Source organism: Podarcis pityusensis (assembly GCF_964106645.2).
Source record: "Podarcis pityusensis genome assembly, chromosome: 3".
Lineage (NCBI taxonomy): Eukaryota > Metazoa > Chordata > Lepidosauria > Squamata > Lacertidae > Podarcis > Podarcis pityusensis.
The window spans coordinates 34,040,390-34,065,580 of record NC_138026.1 but is presented as its reverse complement, the minus strand read 5'-3'; the positions used below and the strand labels follow the sequence as shown (position 1 = coordinate 34,065,580).

Sequence of the window (25,191 nt, the reverse complement as noted above, 5' to 3'; positions counted from 1 at the left end):
TATTATGCCTCCATGACACCATTGCCAAATATAACTGCCCCCCCCCCGGTTATTTTCAATCATCTGCTTGTATGAAATGATGTTGTTTCACCCACCACCCACAAGCCCTAGAGAGCAGATAATACTGTAATAGATGGACCAAGAACTTAGCTTAGCAACTTCATGTGTTCATGGGAAAGGACAGCTTGAGAGGCAATTCTACAGGTAATGGGAAACTTGCATATGGGAAACTTTCATAAACTTCGGCCAGTGGGGAATCCAAAGTGGTCTAGGCAATCAATTTATCTTAGACAAGTTACCAGCTTCTTTGTCCAAGGGCAAACCTGCTCTAGCTACTTTTCCTAATAATCAGTACGAAGTAAAACGTTGCATACTTTAGTAAATAATACAAAATAGATATGAGTACTGCAGGAGCATCATACAATAGAAACATTATGTAAAGTACTTGACCATGGTAAGTAAATATGCTTATAGAAAATACTGTCAGGAGTGCGTGCAGGAGCCAGGCCCTGTGACCGGTAGGGCTTTCCTAAGTTTGTTCTGAAGAGGCAAGGGGCGGCCGCACAGGTGAGGCTGATTGGTAACTCACAGCACCTGGTGGCAAGAGCCGGGAAGGGATATAAGGTCAGCATTTCCTTTTGGCTCTTTGCCACAGCAACACGCTTCCTGCCTTTGGATTTTTGACTCCTTGCTTCCTGATCCTCGGACCCTTGGCTTTTTGACTCCCGGCTCTCCGACCCTCAGCTTCCTGACTCCCATTCCTGCTCCCACCCCACCATCTTGCCCCCGGTCCCGACGTCCTCAGCTGGGACTTCGACTGCCCAAAAACCGGACCGTGACAAATACACACATAGAGCAAGTAACAAAAGAGAAGCACAAATAAAGGTTGCTCAATATTTTAACGAATGACATTTGAACAATTTGAATGGAACGAGACAAAGGCCTGATTTGTACAAAAAATATATTAAAAAACCCAAAGGGTAGATGCCACAGTACTACAGGCCCAATTCCTGCTTTGTGTGGGATGGACCTTCTGGTAAGACGGCATCTTCAGGACACCCTCACCTGCAGAGCTTAGTGATCCGTTGGATATGTAAAGGATGATATGATCTTTCAGGTACCCTGGTTCCAAGTTGTATAGGGTTTTATACAACCAGAACCTTGAGCTTAGTCCTGTAGCTTACTGGCTTTAGTATACTACCTAGAGAAGTTATGAAGTTACAGATATAAATAATGTAAGGATAGTTGAGGTTTTAAAACTTAATTTAACTAAAGTAAATTTGACATGACTAAACATTTCCCTTCAGCTAAGTACCCTCAGTTTCTGCCACAAGCACATCCAGTTCTTTTGACAAATACTTTAGTTGTAAAACTGTGCTTAGGCAATCAAAATATCTGAGGACTAACAGACTTGTTTTGACAATGTCTTTGCCTCTGCCCCCCTTGCCTTTTGGTGTAAGGGGTTACTGGGGCAAGACTTCTCTGTGGTGGTTAATCACAACAGATATTGTTAACAGACCACTGGCTGTCCTTTCATTGATCTTTAGCTATAATTAGCAACATGAGTCATATGGAAACTTTTGGCTGCCTTCCTCAAACTATTTATTTCAGTCGTCCTATTGATTTTAATGGCTGCTCTGTGGGATTTCACAACTCAACAAGGCTCCTGAACCATCTATGCAATCTGAACCAAAGCCATGTGAGAATGGAAGTGACCGGCAACTTACTCTTCCTCTCAGTTGATGTTTAACTCAATCAAGGACCATGCTTCTTCCATGCTCCAGCACTGCAGTCAGTTGACATCTTAACACAGAACCTTGACATCTTGCAGAAAGTCTTAGAGAACAAGGATGTGACAAGGCTGAAGGACACTCATGTAGAGACTGACATGCATACATATAAAAACTATTTAACATGTGCTTTTGAAAAAGAAAAAAACAGGCACCTTTTTACACTCCTGCTGTGCTTTGGATCCCTCACCCACAGATATCTCCTTCCTGGTCCTCTGCTACCTGAAACTTTGGCAAAACATGGAAGCTGGGGAAAAGGGGAAGTATTTGGGATTATGGCTGACAACTAAGAACCACAATCTATTCCAATATAATTATGTTCAAGCATGAAAAGAAGTTAAAAAGGACTTGGATATATGAGGGAAATGACATTGTCCACGTTGGGAAGGATTTTTGCCATAAATATGAATGTTTTACCTAAGATGTTGTTTTTATTTCAAACAGCTCCAATAATTAACAATACAGGCTGCTTTAAAGAATGGCAGAAAGATATGTCTAGGTTTATCTGGCAAGGGAAGAAACCCACAATACAATATAAAATATTAATAGATGCTAATGAGAGAGGGGGCTTCACATGGTCAGATTTCCATTTATAGTATGAACCAGCATGTTTATGTTGGTTAAAAGAGTGGATAACGTTGGAAAACACTCAGTTACTAGATTTGGAAGGCACGCTCTAGGAGGCTAAGGCAGGCAAGAACCCACAGCCCAGGTGGGGCTCGCTACCTCGGGGAGGAGGTGAAGGTCACATGCCTTGTCAAGCCCAGATGCTGCAATCAACATCCAAGGCATAAGTGGAAGCAAATTTGGCTAGGCCATTTGCCCAGGCGTCAATTACTCAGTTTGGGTGGCAGCACAGAAAGCCGGGTTTGCGGCACAAAATGGCACAAAACCAACACACCACTTTGGCACTGGTTTGGAGCCAATTGGGCAAGGTTAGATTTTTTGGCATTAAGTTGTGATCCAGATTTGCCTTGCCAGTTACTTGGTTTGAGGGGTGGCAGGGCAGCACAAAACGTGGAGTTCACAGTGCAAAATGGCACAAAACTAGCTCAAAACTTTGGCATCAGTTTGGTGGTATCCGGAATTTCGGGGTCACATGTTAATGAAGCTCAAACCCTGGCTGAAATGTATGAGAACTATGCAAAGTGCTGTAGCAATATTGCTTGTGCAGCTTATGACAAAAGTGTTGACTAATAGCTCTTTCCACATGAATCTTACCTTTTGCTGGTAGCTTTCCATTTCAAACTCTCTCATCCCCAATAACAAGCAAAGAGGTAAAGCGGCATTCCATCTACCCTGAGAGAACTGTAAAATAATGACACTTTTAATTTTACTCTACAATCATTAAGACAGCATTCCTATATACACTTATCTAGATGTCCCATTAAACTTAGGGGAACTTACTTCTAAATAGACATATTTAAGGTTGTGCAGCATAAAAAATATTTATCTATATTTTAGAAGATTGATAATGCTGTTTAATAACATTAAAAATTCATAAGAAAACGGCAATAAAATCATCACACTTTAAAAACATGTACACATAGTAAAAATAAACAAAATATAGGAAAAAAAATCAATCGTTTTCAAAACAAAGGATTATGTGTTTGAGTAGACTTATCTAAAAAAAAAAAAGTTTTTAGTAGGCATTAATAGCATTAAAAGCTGCCCAGGAAAACTCCCCTGAGTGGGTGCCTGAGGGCCCTGCTCTTGACACTTACCATCTGGCCTGGGGCGGGGCATGAAGCCTCACAAGGACTGCTTGCTGCTTGCTGCCCAGGAGGACTCCCCTGAGTGAGTGCCTGAGGGCCCTGCTCCTTCCTGCCACTTACCATCTGGCCTGGGGCGGGGCCTGAAGCCTCACAAGGACTGCTTGCTGCCTGCTGCCCAGGAGGACCCCCCTGAGTGAGTGCCTGAGGGCCCTGCTCCTGCCACTTACCACCTGGCCCAGGGCGGGGCCTGACAGGCTTCACTAGGACAGTTGCTGTTACTGCCGGAGGGGCACAGAGTGTTTTTAAAATGTTTTTAAAAATTTCTTTTGGATTTTTTGTATGTGGGGGGTGGGGGTGGGATGGATGTTTGGTTGGGCTTGGGGAATTTCTTTGATTTTGATGTTTTTGTAATTTTTACAGTTTTTTGTTTGTATTGCTTTATTGTTTTTGTTTGTTTGTTTGTTTGTTTAAGGTGTTATTTTGTTCTTAAGGGGAGGGGTCAGGGCTGCCGGGGAGTGGGCCCCAGCCCACAAAATGGCTGCGGCATGTTCCACAGGGGGGGATGCACTGGGACAACCGATCTCAGTGATCACGGGTAGGAGGAGGAGTTACGCTAAGACTAGACCATGTCATTACAGAGGAGGCAGGTTTAGTCGTTGTCTGAGGACGATTCCTGCCTCCGGGTCTGGTCCTGACCGGACGGATACTAGAATCAGCAAGGGATACCCACATGACCTGAAGGTGCTGCTGTGCAATGCCAGGTCAATGATTCATAAGACCACTGCCATCCATGACTTGATCATGGATGGAGGATTTGACCTGGCATGTGTAACAGAGACTTGGTTGGATAAAGCAGATGGGCCTGTCCTTGCCACTGCTTGTCCACCAGGTTTCTCTTACGCACAGCAACCCAGGTCATGTGGGCGGGGAGGGGGGGTTGCAGTGATTTTTAGGAAGTCATTAGTTTGCACCAGGCGTCCTATTGGGAAGACCCAGTTTTCCGAGTGCATGTTCTGGAAGTTGGGCAATAGGGGCAGTACAGGATTCCTTTTGGTGTACCGACCTCCCCGCTGCACCAAGGATTCCCTGCCCGAGCTGCTTCAGGTTCTGGCGGATGTTCTCCTGGAGACACCTAGCTTGGTCGTCCTAGGGGATTTTAACATCCATGCCGACACGACATTACAAGGGGCCGCTCGGGACTTCGTGGAAAGCATGGCCTCCATGGGGCTGTCCCTGAATAAGTCTGGCCCAACCCATAGCCGCGGACATGCCTTGGACCTGGTGTTTACCTCTATGGATGTTGGTGATCTGACACTAAGTAAAAGCGAAACGAAAGAAGTGCCATGGTCAGATCACCTCCTGGTGTAACTGGACTTCTCTGCGACCCATCCCCTCTGCAGGGAGGTGGGACCAATTCAGATGGTCCGCCCCCGCCACTTAATGGATCCAAATGGTTTCCAGAGAGTGGTAGGGGATGCTTTATCCCATGTTGATGGCCTTTCAGCTGATTCCCTGGTGGCCCGCTGGAATGTGGAGTTAACCAGGGCTATTGACTGTTTGGCTCCGAAGCGCCCTCTCCGATTGCATGGAGTCCGGACAGCCCCGTGGTTTTCCACGGATCTGAGGGCAATGAAACAATCGTTGAGACGGCTAGAGCGCCGGTGGCAGATAACTCATTCTGAATCTGACCGGACATAGGTTAGAGCTCAACGTCGAGCCTACCAAGTGGCGATAGCGACGGCGAATAAGAATTTCTTCACCGCCTCTACTGCATCTGCAGAAAACAGCAGCAGGAGACTTTTTCAGGTGGTTCACAATTTAGCGGAACCACCTGCAACATCGGGGCCCAGTACGGGCCACATGTTCTCCTGCAATGATTTTGCAAAGTTTTTTGCAGATAAAATCGCTCAGATTCGGGAAGAAGTAGACTCCACCGTGGGAGCAGGGCCGGGGCGGGAGAGTGCTAGAGTTTTGTCTAGTAAAGTTGAGTGGGATCAATTCCAATCTGTTACCTCCACGGATGTGGACAGGCTGCTTGGACGAGTGAAACCAACCACCTGTCTCCTGGATCCTTGCCCATCCTGGCTTATAAAAGCTAGCTGGGAAGGACTGGGCGATGGGCTTCGTGGGGTGGTGAATGCTTCCCTCTGTGAGGGAGCCTTCCCAGACCCGCTGAAAGAGGCAGTTATTAAACCGCTTCTTAAAAAAACATCTTTAGATGCGGCCACAATGGCCAACTATCGCCCTGTCTCAGATCTTCCATTCTTGGGCAAGGTGATTGAGCGAGCGGTTGCTGAACAACTCCAGGCACGCCTGGAAGAAGCGGACCATTTGGATGCCTTCCAGTCGGGATTCAGGCCTCATCATGGGACTGAAACTGCCTTGGTCGCACTGGTTGATGATCTCCGGCGGGCTAGGGACAAAGGTGAGAGCTGTTTCCTAGTTCTGCTGGATCTCTCAGCGGCGTTTGATACCATCGACCATAACATCCTTCTGGACCGTCTTGAGGGGCTGGGAGCTGGGGGCACTGTCATACAGTGGTTCCGCTCCTTCCTCCTGGGCCGTGTTCAGAAAGTGGTGTGGGGGATGAGTGTTCAGACCCCTGGGCTCTCACTTGTGGGGTGCCTCAGGGTTCTGTCCTCTCCCCCATGCTTTTCAACATTTACATGCAGCCTCTGGGAGAGATCATCAGGAGGTTTGGGCTGGGTGTTCATCAGTATGCGGATGATACCCAGCTCTACCTCTCTTTTAAATCAGAACCAGTGAAGGCGGTGAAGGTCCTGTGTGAGTGTCTGGAGGCGGTTGGAGGATGGATGGCGGCTAACAGATTGAGGTTGAATCCTGACAAGACAGAAGTACTGTTTTTGGGGGACAGGAGGCGGGCAGGTGTGGAGGATTCCCTGGTCCTGAATGGGGTAACTGTGCCCCTGAAGGACCAGGTGCGCAGCCTGGGAGTCATTTTGGACTCACAGCTGTCCATGGAGGCACAGGTCAAATCTGTGTCCAGGGCAGCTGTTTACCAGCTCCATCTGGTACGTAGGCTGAGACCCTATCTGCCTGCGGACTGTCTCGCCAGAGTGGTGCATGCTCTGGTTATCTCCTGCTTGGACTACTGCAATGCACTCTACGTGGGGCTACCTTTGAAGGTGACTCGGAAACTACAACTAATCCAGAATGCGGCAGCTAGACTGGTGACTGGGGGCTGCCGCCGAGACCATATAACACTGGTCTTGAAAGACCTACATTGGCTCCCAGTACGTTTCCGAGCACAATTCAAAGTTTTGGTGCTGACCTTTAAAGCCCTAAACGGCCTCGGTCCAGTATACCTGAAGGAGCGTCTCCATCCCCATCGTTCTGCCCGGACGCTGAGGTCCAGCACCGAGGGCCTTCTGGCGGTTCCCTCATTGCGAGAAGCAAAGCTACAGGGAACCAGGCAGAGGGCCTTCTCGGTACTGGTGCCCGCCCTGTGGAATGCCCTTCCAGCAGATGTCAAAGCGATAAACAACTACCTGACATTCAGAAGACATCTTAAGGCAGCCCTGTTCAGGGAAGTTTTTAACGTGTGATATTTTACTGTATTTTTGGTTTCTATGGAAGCCGCCCAGAGTGGCTGGGGAGGCCCAGCCAGATGGGCGGGGTATAAATAATAAATTATTATTATTATTATTATTATTATTATTAGCCTAATCTAAACAGGCAAGAATAGGGGCTGCCACACTAAAGGATCCTCGCAAGTGCAAAATGAACATGATGTGTCACTTGCAAAAGTGCCAGTTCTTCAGACTGAAGCTTGTGGAAGCAATTCCTTTGGAGTAAGGTGAAGGTAGAAGTAAAGGACCCCTGGACTGTTAAGTCCAGTCAAAGGTGGCTGTGGGGTGCGGCGCTCATCTCACTTTTCAGACCACTTGCGTTGGTAGTGTGCATTTAGGGGCAAGAGAGAAACACAGGAAGAGATGCCCTGTTGAATTGTGTGAAGTGGTGCATATTCCCTCTTAAGCTATTTCTTCTCTTGCATGTTGCTGTGCCCATCTATGTTGGTATGACAATGCAGGAATGAGTGGGAGGGATTGTGGTTGTCTGTGCATTTGTGAATGTTAATGAGAATAAAGGATTACTATGAAAATGGTTCACTTTTTTTTTAAAGGTAGACAACACCATTGTTAATATTAACTTTCTCTAGGGGGGAAATCATAATCTTCATATTATATTATAAAGTTAATAATTTAGCAAAAAGATTGTATGGTTGTGACAAATAATCGCACCGATAACAGCATGGATATCTATTCTGTAAGAACTGTAATTATTATTGTTGTAATTATTATAATAGAATATTGGTGTGGGGGGGAACTTACAGTTGGCTCAAGAGCAGTATACATTTAAAGCACAGTTAAGGCACATCACGGGACATGGGTGACACTGTGGTCTAAACCACAGACCCTAAGGCTTGCCTATCAGAAGGTCGGCAGTTTGAATCCCCGCAATGGGGTGAGCTCCCATTGCTTGGTCCCAGCTCCTGCCAACCTAGCAGTTTGAAAGTACGTCAAAGTGCAAGTAGATAAATAGGTACTGCTGTGGCGGGAAGGTAAACAGCATTTCCATGTGCTACTCTGGTTTCGCCAGAAGTGGCTTAGTCATGCTGGCCACATGACCCGGAATAACTGTCTGCGGACAAACGCCATCTCCCTCAGCTGGTAAAGCGAGATGTGAGCTGCAACCCCAGAGTCTTTCGCAACTGGACTTAACTGTCAGGGGTCCTTTACCTTTACCTTAAGGCACATCACTCCACCCCCGCAAGAATCCAGAGAACTGTGGCTTATTAAAAGTTCTGGGAATTGTAGCTCTGTGTGTGGAGTAAACCACACTACCCAGAATTATACAAGGGAAGCCATGTGCTTTAAATATATGGAAGCACCCTCAGTGGTCTATGCCTTTGTTAGAGCAGGCTTTTTCTGAGGCTGTTTATGATGAAACCCATCTGATCACTTTTAGCTTATAGTTTCAGACTTTTTCCTAAGGAGCTAGGATGCACCTGTGACATTCATTTTAGTCCAGAAGCACATCATTTTATCTCATGGAGCTGCGTCAGTTGTCCAGGGGAAAAAAAAGAGTCAAGGTGCAATTATGAGAGGCCACCATGAACCTGATCATTATGTGAATCATAAAAGATTCCTTGCTTTTGCTTTAAAGTGCAAAATCCAAACATTTTGGATGTGAACATTTAAGCTGTGCAAATGGTGCCACCTACTGTATTGCAAAGCACACAACACATTATTATTTTGTACAGGAGAGGGTTCTTTTGTTCAGTTTGTTAGCATGCATTCCGTTGGTATTCCTCAAACCTCATAAATACATACAGTGGTACCTTGGTTTTCGAATGTAATCTGTTCCGGAAGATCGTTCGATTTCTGAAACGTTCGAAAACCGAGGACCAAAGGGCTGCTGGCAATTTCAATGGGGAAAAATGAGAAATGTGCCTTGGAAGCTGTTCGAGTTCCAAAAAACATTCGAAAACAGAAGCATTCACTTCCAGGTTTTTGGTGTTCGTCTTCCGAAATGTTTGGCAGCTGAGACGTTCGAAAACTGAGGTTCCACTGTACTTTACTGGCAATGAAACCTGGCTTCAGATCAGTCCGCAGTTCGATGCTACCCGCTTCTTTATTGTGCTTTTAACAACAGCTTCATATACAGATGTTATCAGTTAATTGTGCTTTAGCACCACACCTTCAAATGCTTCCCCTGCTGATTCCTTTATATCAAGATTCTTCAAATGCACAGAAGGCTAGACCAGGTCACCCCCCTGGCTTGTTGGAAACCCAAATTCTGAGGTGTAAATTCACTTAGAAAGAAGATGCCTGGAGTATGTGAGGGACTGAACTTTGCTGTGGAAAGTTCAACATTCCCCCCCCCCCCAATTTATTTTATTGGTTTTCACAACATTATAAACAAACAAACACATAGAACAAACAAACATGAATCATAGCCTTATTAAAAATTACACTTATTAATATTGTTAAGTGACTTCCTCGCTTCCCCTTGGTTGAATTTCACTGCATGTCCTTTTAACGGTTTTCCAAATCACAGTTCTTAAAAAAATTTAACTTAAACATTAACATCCTTAGCTCTTCACATTATGAAATTAAACATATTAATTCATCACTTAACTTAAATAAAATCCTAAGCCAATTAAGTATCTGCAAGCTGTTTTCAGTTAATTTAACTTAACATATTTAACTAAGTAATCATTAAATTTGATGCAGTCTTCCTGATACTCCTCCTACAGTATCAGTATCTGGAAAGTTCATCATTAGCTCAGTCACCTCCCCACTGTTCCGTGCCCTGTATTTTCTGGGTAAGGGAAACACCAGCCCTTATAAATCCTTATAGTTAACAGCAGTGTTCTCTGGGTGCACACACACACACATTTCCCATGTTCCCAGTTCAGCCCTTTTACACTAAAGTGGAAAGTGGCACCAATGTTTTTGAGTTATCAATTTTTTTACAGTCTGGGGGCTTCCAGATGACCTGTTTATTGAGTACTCATCCTGATTTGTTTTGTAGGGGGTTTAGATGAAGCTCGCTATTTAATGAGCTTTCATTCTGATTGGTTTCTAGGGAGGTTACGTGGCAGTTGCATCAAAACCAATGTCTTGTTACCGCACACTTTCCAGTGCTTTCTCCCCTAACCTCACTTTCCTTATTGCTGAAATCCAGGTCTTTAAGGAAGCAGGTTTGTTGCGCAAGACCTCCCAAACAACTATAATTGTGCAACCTTAATTTTCTGGTGTACGACTGAACGTCCCCCCATCCCCACCCAAAGAAGTGACACACTGGAAGCACCCTCAGTGATTTAAAGTTTGCACGGCAAGCAGGAGTGCATTCCATGAAGCCTTTAGCAGGATCAGGATGCAATGCTGCAGAAACCTACACTTGTCCACATGCAGGTAGAAGAGGCCAAGGCTGCGTACACATCATAAAGTTAAAACACAGCTAGGTTGTTCTTTTTCCCTCAATTTGGATCAAAACTAGTTGAGGGAAAGAGGGGGAACCCATCAATATGCAGTATTTTATAAGAAACAGCAGGTTATAGAGTGGATATGGATTGTGGCAAATGTCATGTGTACATTCCTTTCCCAAACCATTGGTGGGAGTGCAATGGATGAAGAATAAATGGGAATTTGTACAGAACATGGGGCCTTCTGAATGCAATGAGTGTTTTCTAAGTTTTAATATCCACTTTCTACCAGTGCTTCTGACTTCCCTGCGATTGCTAAAGGCTCCTGCTGTTGATTTTGGAGCTACCGTCTGCCCCTCTAAAAGGCACCTGAACTGAAAGTTTGAGGATATGCCAATGTATTTGAATTAATCAGTTTCCATCTTAATATACTGCTTTAGTAATCAAGATTGGCAACATATTTAAATGCAATCAATAATTAGATGGAACATGATTAAACAACTCAATGTTCTTTCATTTGTTTGACAAACAAACCCAATGTTCATCCTAGCTCCATCCCTAAAACACTCTAGAGAAGTAATCTCTCTCTCCTCCTCTCCCCCTCATCTTTTTAAATGCATTCTGAAGTGATGCACAATAATTTAAAAAGCTGTAGATTATAATACAAGAAAGCTGCATTGCCCATAAGTTCTAATGAATTCACCAGCTCATTGAAACAAATGTGTTTAAGCCTGCCTCTGCATGGGGCTGCGGCTAGGAGTATGAATTTACACTTTTGCAAGCAGCCTGCATATGGACATGAAGGATCTAAACACTGGTTTTCAGATCCTTGCTTGCAGTGCTGTCAAAGTTGGCAGCACCAACCATTACTTTGGCTCGAGTCTCTTTGAACTGAGCCATCCATGGGGCCTGCACTCACTGTCTGAACTCCTAATTGGGAGGAATGGACAGCAGAAACTGAAAAATAAAACAAAATCCTGTTTCTTGGTATTGGGATAGGTTGCAACATATTAAATATATTAAATATAATTGATTCCAACCAATGGAATCTCACACTATCTGCATACATACTTTTATCTACCCTTTTCCAAGACTATAAGGGTTAATTCACATATCCGTGTTAGCTTGAATATGTAGACGTTGAAAAGTGTGTCGTTATGAGTGTTATTAGGTGATGTAAAATATTGTTCAGCATCTGATCAGATGTAGCAGTTGATATTGCAGCCCTGAACAAATGGGTTCTGGAATAACTTCTAATTTTAATAATTGGAAATTAGCTACCAGATTTTGAGCATTTTCTAGAAAGGCCTGTTGCGTTCCTGCAGGAGAATGAGGTGGTTGAATCAAGGGTGCTGAGAGACTCACAATTCCCCTCCCAATGCTACAATTTCTACAGTCATCCCTCTTCATGGGGAAATCTGGGAATTTTAGGTCTGTGGGAGGTCTTCTACCAACTCAGCATTCTTAACAAACTACAGTTCCCAGAATTCTTTGGGGCAAGCCACGAGTGCTTAAAGTATCATTGTAGTGCTTTAAATACATGGTGCGAATGTGGCCTATGGATCATTAATTTCAGGGGGAATATTCTGAGTGTGACTTAACTGGATATAACTGGATATAACCCCAAATCCTTAGATGGTTCTGTTCTCATGCCTTATCCAACCCACACTCTAAAATTTTATATGTTAACACAGGGCTTTCCCACTTGCAACTGCAATGACTGTAGAGCTAACAGAAACCAGTGTTAGCCCCCAAAGGGTTGTGCTAGGCTGTTCAGCTTTGTCTCTTGTCCTGCTGAGTCAGTTTAATGAAACATGCAGAACCCAAATGCCCATTTAGCAACATGCTTTCTATCCCTTCCCATCCTGACCTACAACAATGCAGGCAAAGGCATGTACAATACGAATTTGTTCATTCAGCAAGATTCTGAACCCTTTTCACAAAGAGCCGAGCGAAACAATGGCCACCAACATCTAGCAAGGGACACACAAGGCTGATTCTATTTGGTGCTGCGCCCTTTCTTGCTGTGTTGGGTTCAACAGCACTTTGCTATTGGAATGGCCCTAAGAACTGCATCAATAGGTTGGGTTTCAGAATAGCAACAAAATAATTACATCATACAAAACAAAAGAAAAAGCTTGTGGAAAAAATAGTTGAACAAAACTGTTTTATGCTTTCTTTGTCTTGTGTTTCCTGGCAGCTGGTTGGCTACAAACATACATTTTCTCTCTAAACTATTCCAGCAAAGCACCCTCCTGGTTGCAACCCTTTCTATGGCTTCTTTCCCCCAGTTGATCATTGGCCCAGAAGAGAGGAGCTTCTGGAAATTCTGTGCTAGCTCATGTTTGTTGCAGATAGGTCCATTGTAGACACCTCCATAAATACTGGGTGCATTTCCTTAGCCATATTGAATGAGAGCTGGAACCAAAATGTGCAGGAGATGGACAAAGAAGATGCCAATGGCCAGGTAAAACATATGTGTGTTGTGAATGATGTAAACAAAACTTGCTAGGTGCATGCTTTGCTTATGAATGGTGGTGAGGAAAAAGAATCTCCATTGCACTGTTTGGTGAAAAATAGTGCATTGAAAATATTGGGAAGTAACCTTAATAAGTTGGCAAGCAAACAAACAAGCAAGCAAGCAAGCAAGCAAACAAACAAACAAACAAATAAACAAGCAGAAGACTGATTTCAAGAAATTAGACTGAGCATGCAGTGTTAGGTAATAACTTAATCAGTCCCAAACATCATCGCTTTATGTCTTGGATCTGGAACTGCTAGACAGGCAAAGTTTGGGGTGTTTGATGCACTGTGTGCTTAGCAAGCAGCAGCATTTTCCCTTTGAAGTTAGATGTTGAGCTAAAAGCCTCCAAAGTCAGCTAGTTGTCTGTGCTAAGCTGAAAGGTTAACTATTTGTGTGCAGTACACATGTCAGGAAGGGAATTCAATTAAATCAGCGCTGTCTGTGCTTCAGTGGACAAATCTAAGGCATAAGCCATCAGCAGGGCTGTCTTAAGCATATCCGGTGCCATGGTGCAAAGCTCCGTCCGGTGCACCCCCCATTTCCCAGAGTTCTTTAGGGAGGACAGCACTGCTGGTGGGGCTGGAGGAGGCAGGCAGCGGCTGGAGGGCGGCTCCTCCGGTGGGGAAGAGGCAGAGGCTGGACGCGGCGCCTCCCAGCTCAGCTGGTCGCTTTGTGCCGCTGTGGCCACAGCAGACGGAGGCTCCGGGTGCGGCGCTGCTTCGGCGCAGCATGGCAGAGGTGGGCGAGGGTGGCAAGCTGATGCTGGGAGGTGCTGCGTCCAGCCTCCAGAGCTTGGCACCCCGGCGCCCCGCGCCACTAGCCTCTATGGGTAAGACGCTCCTGGCCATCAACTTCTAATGATCTGAGTGGGAGAGAGATGAAGCAGTTGCTAAACTTTTCTACGGGGCCTTAAAATGCTGGATTGTACCCCCAACTTGTGCTGTATTAGAAAAAAAAATTTCAGCAACAATTAAGATTGCCATCCACACAGACAATCTGTGTGGATCTGTCATGGAATTCTACTCAATATTGAGCCAGAGCAGAACTCCAATGTATAGCTAGCAGAGTAAAAACTTAAACACGTTGCAGGATTCCCCCAAAATAGACCAGAGGCAATTGTATTTCATCCAGCAGAGCTTTACTGCTACTGAAGGCAAATGAGCATAATAGTCACAAATCCAACGCATTCAGGATTGACACTGTCCATAAGAAATCCAGTTGCAGCAGACTTAACTTAAATTTGCAATAACTTAACCCACACTTTTGTGTATTGCATACAAAAAATAAAAATGCTAAAACTGAAACTTGGTTTTAAAAAAAGAAAATGTGTGGTGTGTTAGAGTCCTAAGGGAAGATTGGGTACGTGGGACACAGCTTAGCCACCCCAGTCTTCCACCACAGAACTTTGGCACCACAATCTGCTGCCCTGTGGAGCAGCTTAGCATCAGATCATTCTAAACTCTCTGAAACACACACACCTCTCTCAAACCATACATTGTTAAGGCCCAGTATTCCCATCTCTTAAATCCTTTGCTTTCCAGTGTTTTTAGAGAAGGTAAAACTATCTTTCTTGTAACTCTTCTCTCTTTCTCTTGCTTTCTTTTCCTGAAGATCTCACTGGGGAGAGATGAAATATTGATGAATGTTTTCCATTCATACTTTGTATAATTTAGTTTTTTGTTCATTCCCCGCTGTGGGAACTCCACTTCCTTTCTGATAGGAAGAACTTAATTGAGACTTTGGGATGGAGTGAACAATTAGCTGTTTGGTATACAGAATGCAGGATTACTTAAAGACTCAAGAAGACAATGTTTTTAAGAAAATACCTTTTGGACAAGCAAACTTTCCAAGCAGACCTCCTTTATCAAGAAATGATTGGAGACTTAATTATAATAAGAGGAAGCCTTCCATCAGCTTTGGCTGGTGGCCCAGCTGCGCCCTTATCTGGACAGGGATAGCCTAACTATGGTTGTTGTTGCTCTGGTAACCTCTAGGTTAGATTACTCCAATGCATCATATGTAGGGCTGCCTCTGAAGACGGTTCGGAAACTTCAGCTGGTGCAGAATTCAGCAGCCAGGTTGCTTACTGGGACAAGACAGTTTGAGCAAATTACACCGACCCTGGCCTGCCAATTAGTTTCTGGGCCTAATTCAAAGTGCTGGTTTTGACCTATAAAGCCTTAAATGGCTCAGGACCACAGTACCTCAAGGACCGCCTCTCTCCATATGAATCTACCTGGACCCTGAAATTGTCCTCTGAGACCCTTCTATGTGTGCCTCCTCCATGAGAGGTCTGGAGGGTGGCAATAGGAGAACGGGTGCTTTCTGCAGTGGCTCCCTCTTTGTGGAATGCTCTCCCCTGGGAGGTTTGGCTGGCGCCTTCATGATACATCTTTAGATGCCAGGTGAAAACGTTCCTTTTTAACCAGGCCTTTGGTTGATTGACATCCAATGTCCTTTTAAATGTGTTGTGGAATGGGGATTATTGGTTTGTTTCTGTTCTTATTTTTGTTATGTATTTTGTGGTTTTTTAATATTGTAATTTTATGTTGTGAACTGCCCTGAGATCTATGGGTATAGAGCAGTATACAAATAGTAATAATAATAAAAATAATAACAATAATAATTAAGGCAGGTCCCTGGATGTCCTGCTTTCTTGTCTGACTGGTGCTAGATTGTCCATAATCTGTCAGATTAAGGATAAGAAAACAAGATGAGATATCTATATATTGGATTCTATTAAACATTTAACAGAAGAGCGAGCTTTGATTAGGTTGTGGTCTAAATCCCCTTGCAGTGTGGATGTTACAATGTGCATTGGGCCTGGGTTTATGGAATGTATCAATTCCGTAAGTATGTCAAATGTATAAAGTGTGAATTAAAGAGGGCTGCATATTTTATTTGAACAGAGCATATTGTTTATATTTGCTGATGATTGCAGAGCACTGCCGGAAATGAAACTGAGGAAGTTGATGGCAACTGCATGTGTGGATTAAGAAGAAAAAGAGGAGTCAAAGTCACTGGGAAGCAGAACCTTACAGCAGGATGTGAAACTATGGACACTTCTCACCCTGGAAACACTTCTGATTCTCTCTCTCATCGAAGAAAGCTTGCTCACCTCAAGCTATGTACAGACGAACTTCTTCAGAAACCACCAGGCTTCCCAGCAATGCAGGAAGCAGATGAGAGCCCTCCCAAATATTGTCATACAACAGAAGACCCACAGCAGGGCAGAGAGGAACCTCACAAAAGCAGCCCAGAAGCTCATGGGGCAATAGAAAATTTCGGCAATGAAGACCATGCACCGAAAACAGATTTAGATGGCAAAGAAGAGAAAGTTGTGTGTCTAAATACAGCAAGAATCAGGGAGAATACAAAAACACCAGGAAATGATAAAGAGAAACCTGACACAGCAGAGAAGGAGTGGAAGTTCCACATGACTGAGAAAAAGGACATGGACCATCATGCAGCAACCCAGGAAAAAGATGAAAGCAAAGTCTCTTTAGCTTTGGGCTCTGGAATTTCCAAAGAAACTTTGCAAGAGTTGAAAAACCTGTTGAGAGAAAGCCCAGTGCTGAGTACCAGGGTTAGGAACAGTGGCAAGCCCAGAAGTCCCTCTTCCCATACACTTCCGCTGAAGTCTAGTGATAATCAAAGGAGCTACATGGAAATGTTTCACCCTCATTTAAGAGGAGGTGATCAGAAAGTCCTCTCTGGGCGCAAGCCAGGAGCAGGGCTAGCAGGGAAGCCACCCCTGCTGCACAGCTCTGCTGGGTTGGATAAGCAGCCATCCGAAAGCGAAGATATGGATCATTCTCCTGGGAGGCAACAGACACATTCCCCCAATGCAGGCAGTGCTTCAGAAGCTAAATTTGAGCCCACATCTGGTAAGGAAGTTAAGACTTTGCCTGCAGCACACCATATAGGGATGGGAGTCTTCCCAGTTAAACAGAAGTGTTGCCTTGTCTTCTTTTTATTGATAACACAGACTTGTGTGGTTTATGGTATACAAGGACATTGTGCATCAAAAAGGTGTGTGCGTGTGTGTATAAATGCCACAAGTGGGAGGGCCAGAGGAGCCCATTCAAACTCAGTAATTAGGGCTCGGCAGGGGAGAAGAAGGTGGGTGCCTGTGTTGTGTCATTATCAGTGCCTCCCCCCCGATGATTTTTGCCAAAAGATAAATGCTTGCTTCCACTCCACCCCCCACAGCAAAAAAATGTCATTTTTGGTAGCTCCAATAAGGAGAGCAGCCAGAAGTATCATGAAAGCATGAACTCTGAGGGGGGAAAGCTGCAGGATAGCTCTTGAAAAACACGGGCACCATGGAGATATCCCCTACTCCAGGCATAGGCAAACTCGGCTCTCCAGATGTTTTTGGCCTACAACTCCCATGATCCCCAGCTAGCAGGACCAGTGGTCAGGGATGATGGGAATCCTTTGATTACTAGTCCAAAACATCTGGAGGGCCGAGTTTGCCTATGCCTGCTCTGCTCTAATGGGAGGGGGCACAGGAAGGCTCCAACCCAGATTGTCCCCAGTGAGCTTCATGGCTGAGTGAGAAATTGAACCCAAGCCTCTCAGGTCCTGGCCCAGCTCTCTAACCACTATACCACACTGGAATGAGCAGAACTTTCCTGAGCAGAACTTTTTAAAGCTAATTTTAATGAAATGCATGTAGAAGTTTTCCCTGAACAGGCTCCTTCAGATTCATCCAATCCATTGCTTTCTGCCTTGGGTGTTCCATGCAGAAAGTGAGGGCTATAAACTGTAATAATAAATACATCATTTAATAGAGAACCAGGGCTGTGTCAAGCTCTTCACCTGCACGTCACCTGGCTAACATTATTGAAACTTAATAAAGGCCCATGAAATTCATAAAGAAATATTGCCTGAGCAGGAACCCTGCAAATTCACTTTGGATTGCATGTGGATTAAGCAAAATTTGGAGACAGTTTTAATTGGCTCCAAAGTAGCACGTATCAATCATGCGGAACTAATCTGAATAAATGAGTCCAACAAATGATTGAATCTGTGGCCACCCAGAATCCAGAAAGCTAGATTTTTGCATCTTATCAAAACTATATCATAATTAGACCCCTTCAGACAACTGGTTGCATTTGCTTCCGGCAGTTTAGTGACTACAACTGTTAATAATGAGTGAAAAACCAGCTGTCTGAGAGCAGCAGAGGCCTGTTTGAAATCTGTGGGGCTCTGGCGGGGGGTGCATTCAGCTAGATTTTTCTCAGGGTAGCTCCATTAAAATGAATGAACGTGACTAAGCTAGGTCCATTAATTTCAATAGGCTTACTCTGAGTAAACTTCAGTTGATTACCACCTAAAATGTTTCACCATTTATACGTTGCATATACACAGATGTTATCTAGGTGTATTGCTAAGTTATTATTTGCAAAGTGTATCTTGTTGAGCCTTAAGACATGCTGCACCAGAGGCTTTTCTGCTTCACACCATTAGAATCAAGATGCTTACGTGTACAGTCGTACCTCTGGTTACGAACGCTTCCGGTTACGAACGCTTCAGGTTACAAGCTCCGCTAACCCGGAAGTAGCTGCTCCTGGATGCGAACGGAAATCGCTCGCTGGAGGCGCACGCGCAGAGGGAGACCCTATTAGCGAAAGCACGCCTCAGGATAAGAACAGTTTCAGCTTAAGAACGGACCTCTGAAACGAATTAAGTTCGTAACCAGAGGTACCACTGTACTGATCTTTGTGTGGGATCGCGTACTGCATTGAAAAGATATACCAGTGTGGACATGTTGATGGCAAATATTTAAATTTTGACCTGATCAAGTGTATTTTCATTTTTAGAACACAGCAGAGATCCCAGTGTAAAGAGCATTCCCCTTCACTTGGTCTCTGAGATTGAGCGCATTAAAGAACAGATGTCCAGAGACAATATACGTTTTGTCAGGTTTGAAGCAGCCGACCTTCATGGCGTGTCAAGATCAAAGAGCATCCCGTCTCGTTTTTTCCGGGTACGTTTATCCATCCCCTGTAGCAAGTCTTCTTCTGTGTTCTCAGGCCATGAAGAGACAACTTGCTATACCACAGACCTTTGCCATGTACAATACAATTCCAGTTTACACAACATATATTTCCTCCTTTGTTCATTGGTACCCCATAAGGCTTATTTCATCTCCTCCCTGCTGCCCCCCTGCCAAAGCGGTCATTCCTCAGCCCTGAAGAAATGCAAATCTAATTAAGAGAACTTGTCAGTGTTGATTCTTTACACACCCAAGACTCGCCTTCCCCCAGATTTATCTTTCTTTTTCTAAACATTTGCAACATGCACAACGATCCTGTTTTATTTGACATCGGCAAATTGCAGGAGGAGGCCAAGAGCAAATTACAAAAGGCACTGAAGTGATAGCATGGGAATCATTCTAGTTTGGAAGTATTCCCTTTTCAGCGATTAAATCAGATAAGAAAATACTGTTGTATGCATGACGGCTTAATAATAATATTAGTGATGCTGGTGTTCTAATAAATATGAGTCATATTATGAAGCATTTGGTAGCAGCTGTATAGAAAGTAGTGACCTCTAAGGGCCTTTTGGTGTATTGTTTATGTGATACTCAGCATGGATGGTTTATATGCTGCATTTTAGCTATAACCGTGTCATGAATATTTCAGGTTCCATTGAGTGAAAATATATACTGGCATTACTGGAAATCTAGTAAAACCTTGCTTTCATTCTAAACTTCTTTGAAGCCCCAAAGGCAATTTTCTCTTAATTTTGTCCTTACATCTTGCTGTAGTTTTGAAGCTATGGGCTCAGATCCAATTTTCTTTCACTGATGCCATTTAGGCATTAGCAGAAATGAACTCTCTTCCAGGGAATTTAATGCTCTTGAAAGGCGATGGGGTAATGGGACCATCTTTTCACCCATCACTCAATTCAAAGTGCAGGGAGCCAGGCTCACCCTTTTCAAATTAACCTGAACTTGTCTGATATATCCCCAACCCAAGCTCAAATTAAAGTAGAAGTGAAAGTGTAAATCATCTGATGTTCTTCAAAATAAAATAAAAAATAAGTTGGAATGTAAGATGAGCACAAGTGTGCAGGACTAGGTCTAACCACATGTACAATATTACAGGTTACTGACATAGGATGCTGTTGGATTCTTGGAAGGAGCTTTTGATCCATCGTATGCCTCTGCTAATAGAGAGAGGAGGCAGTTATTAGGAATTCTATTCCCCCTTTGCAGAACCAAAGGACTAGTTGATTGCCTGCCTCCCATCCAGGTGGTTCTGTTTCTACCTGCACATTTCTATACTTGATCGTTGGACTGCTGCACGTCTTCTTATCTTTCTGCCTTCATTTATTGTCACATTGGCAAGTTGTTTGGTTTGGGGTGATTTTCGAACATGTTTCAATTCCCCCCTCTTTCAGGTTATGACCTCTTTCATTCCCCTCAAGTGTTGGGGGACCTCCCAGAACAGGGTGGAATGTGGGGTGGGGGCCTGTAAAGGGAATAACAATTAAGATAAATCACCTCCCCTCTTCTCCCATTTGTGAAGGTGTCTGCAGGATCGCAAGCCCTTCCCTGAAACCAAGGGCACCAGTAGGATTCCACCTATTGTCGGGTTGGCCAATGTCACCTGTTAACAAATTTGTTGGATTATTTTGTTCTAATTACCTGTTGAAACCCTTTGGGTATGCAGGGCAAACTAGTATTAAGAGAGTGAACCTTGGAGCAGATGTTTTCTGTTGCAATCACACACTTGTATGTAAGGAAACTAACCTTGTAGATATGGAAAAGAGATACTTGGATAGAAAAGTTCCCAGTTCTAGTCTAGCTAACTAGTCTATAGTAGAACAAGGAAGCCATGAGGTCCAAGAGGGAAGTGTGAGAAGTAGGAGGAAGTTGTAAACAGGGTGCAACCTGAGACGCAGCTGGTTGCTAACCTTTCACAGAGGAAGTTCACTGAAGAGTTAGTGAACTATACCACAATCCAGAGAACCACACAACCAAAATGCTCCCTGGGCCTTTTTATTTCCCAACCCTATTGGCAACCTCCAATGTACTCTGTGTGTGCCTGTTCAAAGAAAAGATGCTAGAGGTCCCACTGGACACTTAGAAATCTTTGGATATATCTCTTCTGAGATACAGTGCATAACTCCCTTATGGAACAAGTTGCTGACATCCCTGCTTTTGAAGTGTGGCCCCTTTTTTGTTGTTTAGTCGTTTAGTCGTGTCCGACTCTTCGTGACCCCATGGACCAGAGCACACCAGGCACTCCTGTCTTCCACTGCCTCCCACAGTTTGGTCAGACTCATGTTTGTAGCTTCAAGAACACTGTCCAATCATCTCGTCCTCTGTCGTCCCCTTCTCCTTGTGCCCTCCATCTTTCCCAACATCAGGGTCTTTTCCAGGGAGTCTTCTCTTCTCATGAGGTGGCCAAAGTATTGGAGCCTCAGCTTCATGATCTGTCCTTCCAGTGAGCACTCAGGGCTGATTTCCTTAAGAATGGATAGGTTTGATCTTCTTGCAGTCCATGGGACTCTCAAGAGTCTCCTCCAGCACCATAATTCAAAAGCATCAATTCTTCAGCGATCAGCCTTCTTTATGACCCCTTACATATAACCAAGAAAGAGGAAGTCCATCATCAGAATTAAAAGGGCAAAAGAAGATGCATATTAGCATAAAATTTGCATGTGTTAATTTATATGTATAGATTCAAATTTAGAAATATACTATAGCTGAACTAGAAATAATCTCAGTTTAATGGAAAAGATTCTGTGTCTGCTCAGTCTGCTGTCCTGGTGCTTTTAATTGTTGGTGGCTGCTTCAGGGCTCCTGCTCTCCCTTCTTAGGGTTCTGTATCTTTGAAATGGTCTTGCACCGGACAGCCCTTCAGATAAAGGACTGTCCTCTGTAAAATCAGACACACAGCTACCCTTCCGCAGAATTTGAACTCATACAGGCATAGCATTTCTCACTGTTGTAATCATAATTGTACCTTATAATTGCAGTGTCAAAGTGACTACAGCAAAATCCTAAAAGTTTCTTCCCTCTGTTTAGGCCAAAGCAATCCATGGTGTTGCCATGCCCAGAGGTTACCTTGAACTGACTCTGAATCCCAAGGATAATGAAATAAACCATATAAGCGCCAGCAATTTCAACTGTGACATAATCCTGAGTCCTGAATTATCAACGTTTCGGGTTTTGCCATGGACTGAAGACACTGCTAGAGTGATCTGCGATTCCTTCGCTGTAACTGGCAACCCTTTATTGACTTCCCCCAGGCACATTGCCAAACAACAGCTGGGGCAACTCCAAGACCACGGCTTTGCCCTGCGTTCTGCCTTCACTTACGAGTTCTGCATTTATGGCATTGCCGAAATCATCAATTCAAAGACGATCACTTTCCCCACTACAACCATGCTCAATAACCAAGACCAGTGTTTCATTCAGGAACTCATTGATGGGATGTATCACGCCGGGGCGAACATTGAGAGTTTCTCGTCTTCCACAGGACCTGGCCAAATGGAGATCTCTTTTCAGCCAGAGTTTGGCCTCAGTGCAGCCGACAGTGCCTTCACCTTCCGCACCGGCATTAAAGAAGTGGCCAAAAAGTACAATTACATTGCCAGCTTTTTCACCGAGAATGGATTTTGCAACTCAGGCATCCTCTCCCATAGCCTTTGGGATATCACTGGGGAGAATAATTTGTTTTCTTCTGGTTCCGGAGCCCCCGAGTTCACCGACATAGGGAAGAACTGGCTTGCTGGGTTATTGGTGCATTCTGCAGCTCTGAGCTGCTTGATGGCTCCAACCACCGGCTGCCGTAAACGCTACAATGTGTACCGCAAGGATTCCAAGGAGATGGTGTCTGTGAAGTGGGCATGGAATGATAACAGCTGTGCATTTAACGTCAAAAGTCACGGCGAGAAAGGAACTCGGATTGAAAGCAGGCTAGGTTCAGCAATGGCAAACCCTTACTTGGTTCTGTCTGCTACTATCGCTGCTGGTCTGGATGGCATAAGGAGAGGACTCAGTTTCCAGGAGGCATCAGAGGAGATCCAGAGCACTGCTCAGTTCAAAGTTGCAACAATCCCGCTGAAATTGGAAGATGCTCTCATTGCACTTCAGGAAGATGAGTGCATCCGGGAAGCCCTAGGTAACACCTTTGTCCGGTATTTCGTCGCTATGAAACAGTATGAGATGGAAAATGAAGAGATGGACGTGGAAAGGAATAAATTTTTAGAATATTTTATCTAGCACAAGTGCATGGCATTTTGAGAGCCACTGTAGTGTTATGGCTAAGAGCCTGAGCTATGGATCAAGAAGTTTCCAGTTTGAATCCCATCTCTGCCATGAACTCACGGGGCAGTCTTAAGCAAACTGCTCTCTCTCAGCCTCAGTCCTCTCATCTGCAGCATGGGAAATAATAAAATTGACCTACCTTACAGAGTTGTTGTAAGGATCACACCCAGATAATGCGAATGCATTACTCTGAACACTTGTTAAATGCTATACAGAGTATTAGAATTGTTTATTGGTAGAAAGATTGGTTTCCATAGCTTTGTAGTAAATATAGATGCTCTTGAATAAGGCTTTTTCAGTTTCAAAAGCTGGCATATAGAGCACCCTGATTCCTTTGCCCCAGAGTTCTCTATATGTTTGGCATACTGAAAAAAACAAAGCTGGCTAGTGAAATCCTGTGCTGTATTGTACACACTTATTTCCTCGATTGTTTCCTTCAGTACCAGTTTTGCAGTAAAGTGCTGAACTGAAGTTGTGAAAAGCTCCAGCATGAAGATCAGTCACCAATAAAAAAGGTTGTAAATAATTCCAATGCTGTTTTCTTCAGCTTTGTATACAGCAACTGGGAACCATTCACATATAAGATAAAGTCTATTCAAGTGTAGCTCTGTCCATCAGGGAGTGGTTTTATTTTAAGTTAAGTTCTAAAAGTTTTATACTTCTTAGAAGAATAATTGCTGAACTATGGCTTGGATCCTGAGTTCCATTTGGCAAACAGAAGGACTCATTCTAGACACACGGTGACACAATCCAGTGAAGGATGTCACTGGTGGATGTGAGTCTTGCCACCCCCACCCTAGAGTTGAAAGGTACCCTAACCATCCGAAGTAGATTTTGGGGGTGGGCTTCACTGGGAAGGGGGAAACTGAAAAAAGCTGTATCCTTTTTCCAGCAGTGGGGTATGAATGAACCTTTGCTCACAGAATGCTCCCGCATGTAGGGATTCAGAGAATTCTACTGGAAACACAATTGGAAATGGAAATTGCCGTAATTTGCATGCTCATCCAAGGTCAGGAACAGAAATTGTGCAATTATCTATGCAGTGTTCACAGAGATAGATGATAGATAGATAGATAGATAGATAGATAGATGATAGACAGACAGATAGATAGATAGATAGATAGATAGATAGATAGAGGTAAAGGGACCCCTGACCGTTAGGTCCAGTCATGGCTGACTCTGGGGTTGCAGCGCTCATCTCGCTTTACTGGCCGTGGGAGCCGGCGTTTGTCGGCAGACAGCTTCTGGGTCATGTGTCCAGCATGACAAAGCCACTTCTGGCAAACCAGAGCAGCGCACAGAAACACCGTTTACCTTCCCACTGGAGCGGTACCTATTTATCTATTTGCACTTGACGTGCTTTCGAACTGCTAGGTTGGCAGGAGCAGGGACCGAGCAACGGCAGCTCACCCTGTCGCGGGGATTCAAACCACTGACCTTCTGATCAGCAAGCCCTAGGCTCTGTGGTTTAGACCACAGCGCCACCCGTGTCCCCTAGATAGAAAGCTAGATCAACCCACTCATATTCACTATATTTTTAAAGTCTGTGAATGTTACATAAATATTTCATTTTCTGCATTGTTGTTGATGTTTCCCTTCTGTAGAAATGAACCAAAGTTCATTGTTTCATTATGTAATCAATTGATTACATAATTGATTATGTTAGTTTCAGCCACTGGGGAGCATGAGGAGAATAATGTAGGTTTTAGCAGAAGCTGAGCTGTAGCAGAACAGAAGTGGAGCTGATTGCGATGAACACAGGACAGGGCGGAAATCACTGCCTCCAGGCCTTTGTATCAAAGAAGGAGAATACTGATGTGATCAATAACCCAAAAGCAAGCATGGAAGATGGGTGGATGCATGCCTTGGTTACTAGATAACTTCCCTCTCATTCCTCATCAGACATGCTGCGGGAAAGT

The 25,191-nt window shown here is 44.2% G+C and overlaps 2 protein-coding genes across 3 annotated transcripts in view; one reads left to right on the top strand and one right to left on the bottom strand.

Annotated features, from left to right (window-relative positions):
- The window catches only part of LOC308472828 (uncharacterized protein), a 126,024-nt gene that overhangs the window by 25,062 nt on the left and 75,771 nt on the right, over window positions 1-25,191 (bottom strand). Inside the window, exons 1-2 of one of the 2 annotated variants that reach the window (XM_080998094.1) lie at window positions 3,515-3,713; window positions 3,012-3,098 (exon numbers count right to left, since the gene is read on the bottom strand). In XM_080998094.1, coding sequence (XP_080854220.1) covers window positions 3,012-3,098; window positions 3,515-3,628 — 201 coding nt within the window. In that variant the 5' untranslated portion in view covers window positions 3,629-3,713. Of the gene's footprint in view, window positions 1-3,011; window positions 3,099-3,514; window positions 3,714-25,191 lie in introns of those variants that run through there. The other variant, XR_013983740.1, reaches the window with a different exon arrangement.
- LGSN (lengsin, lens protein with glutamine synthetase domain) lies at window positions 12,883-24,278 on the top strand. Its single transcript, XM_080998248.1, has 4 exons — window positions 12,883-12,924; window positions 15,923-16,868; window positions 18,810-18,976; window positions 22,028-24,278. Exons 1-4 carry the CDS (start codon window positions 12,898-12,900, stop codon window positions 23,225-23,227), a joined length of 2,340 nt encoding a protein of 779 aa, XP_080854374.1. The 5' UTR covers window positions 12,883-12,897; the 3' UTR covers window positions 23,228-24,278.

Coding starts and splice junctions, on each gene's coding strand:
- LGSN (XM_080998248.1), top strand. CDS start 12,898: ATGGACAAAGAAGATGCCAATGGCCAG. Junction 16,869..18,809: donor TAAATTTGAGCCCACATCTG/GTAAGGAAGTTA, acceptor TTTCATTTTTAG/AACACAGCAGAGATCCCAGT. Junction 18,977..22,027: donor TCCCGTCTCGTTTTTTCCGG/GTACGTTTATCC, acceptor CCCTCTGTTTAG/GCCAAAGCAATCCATGGTGT.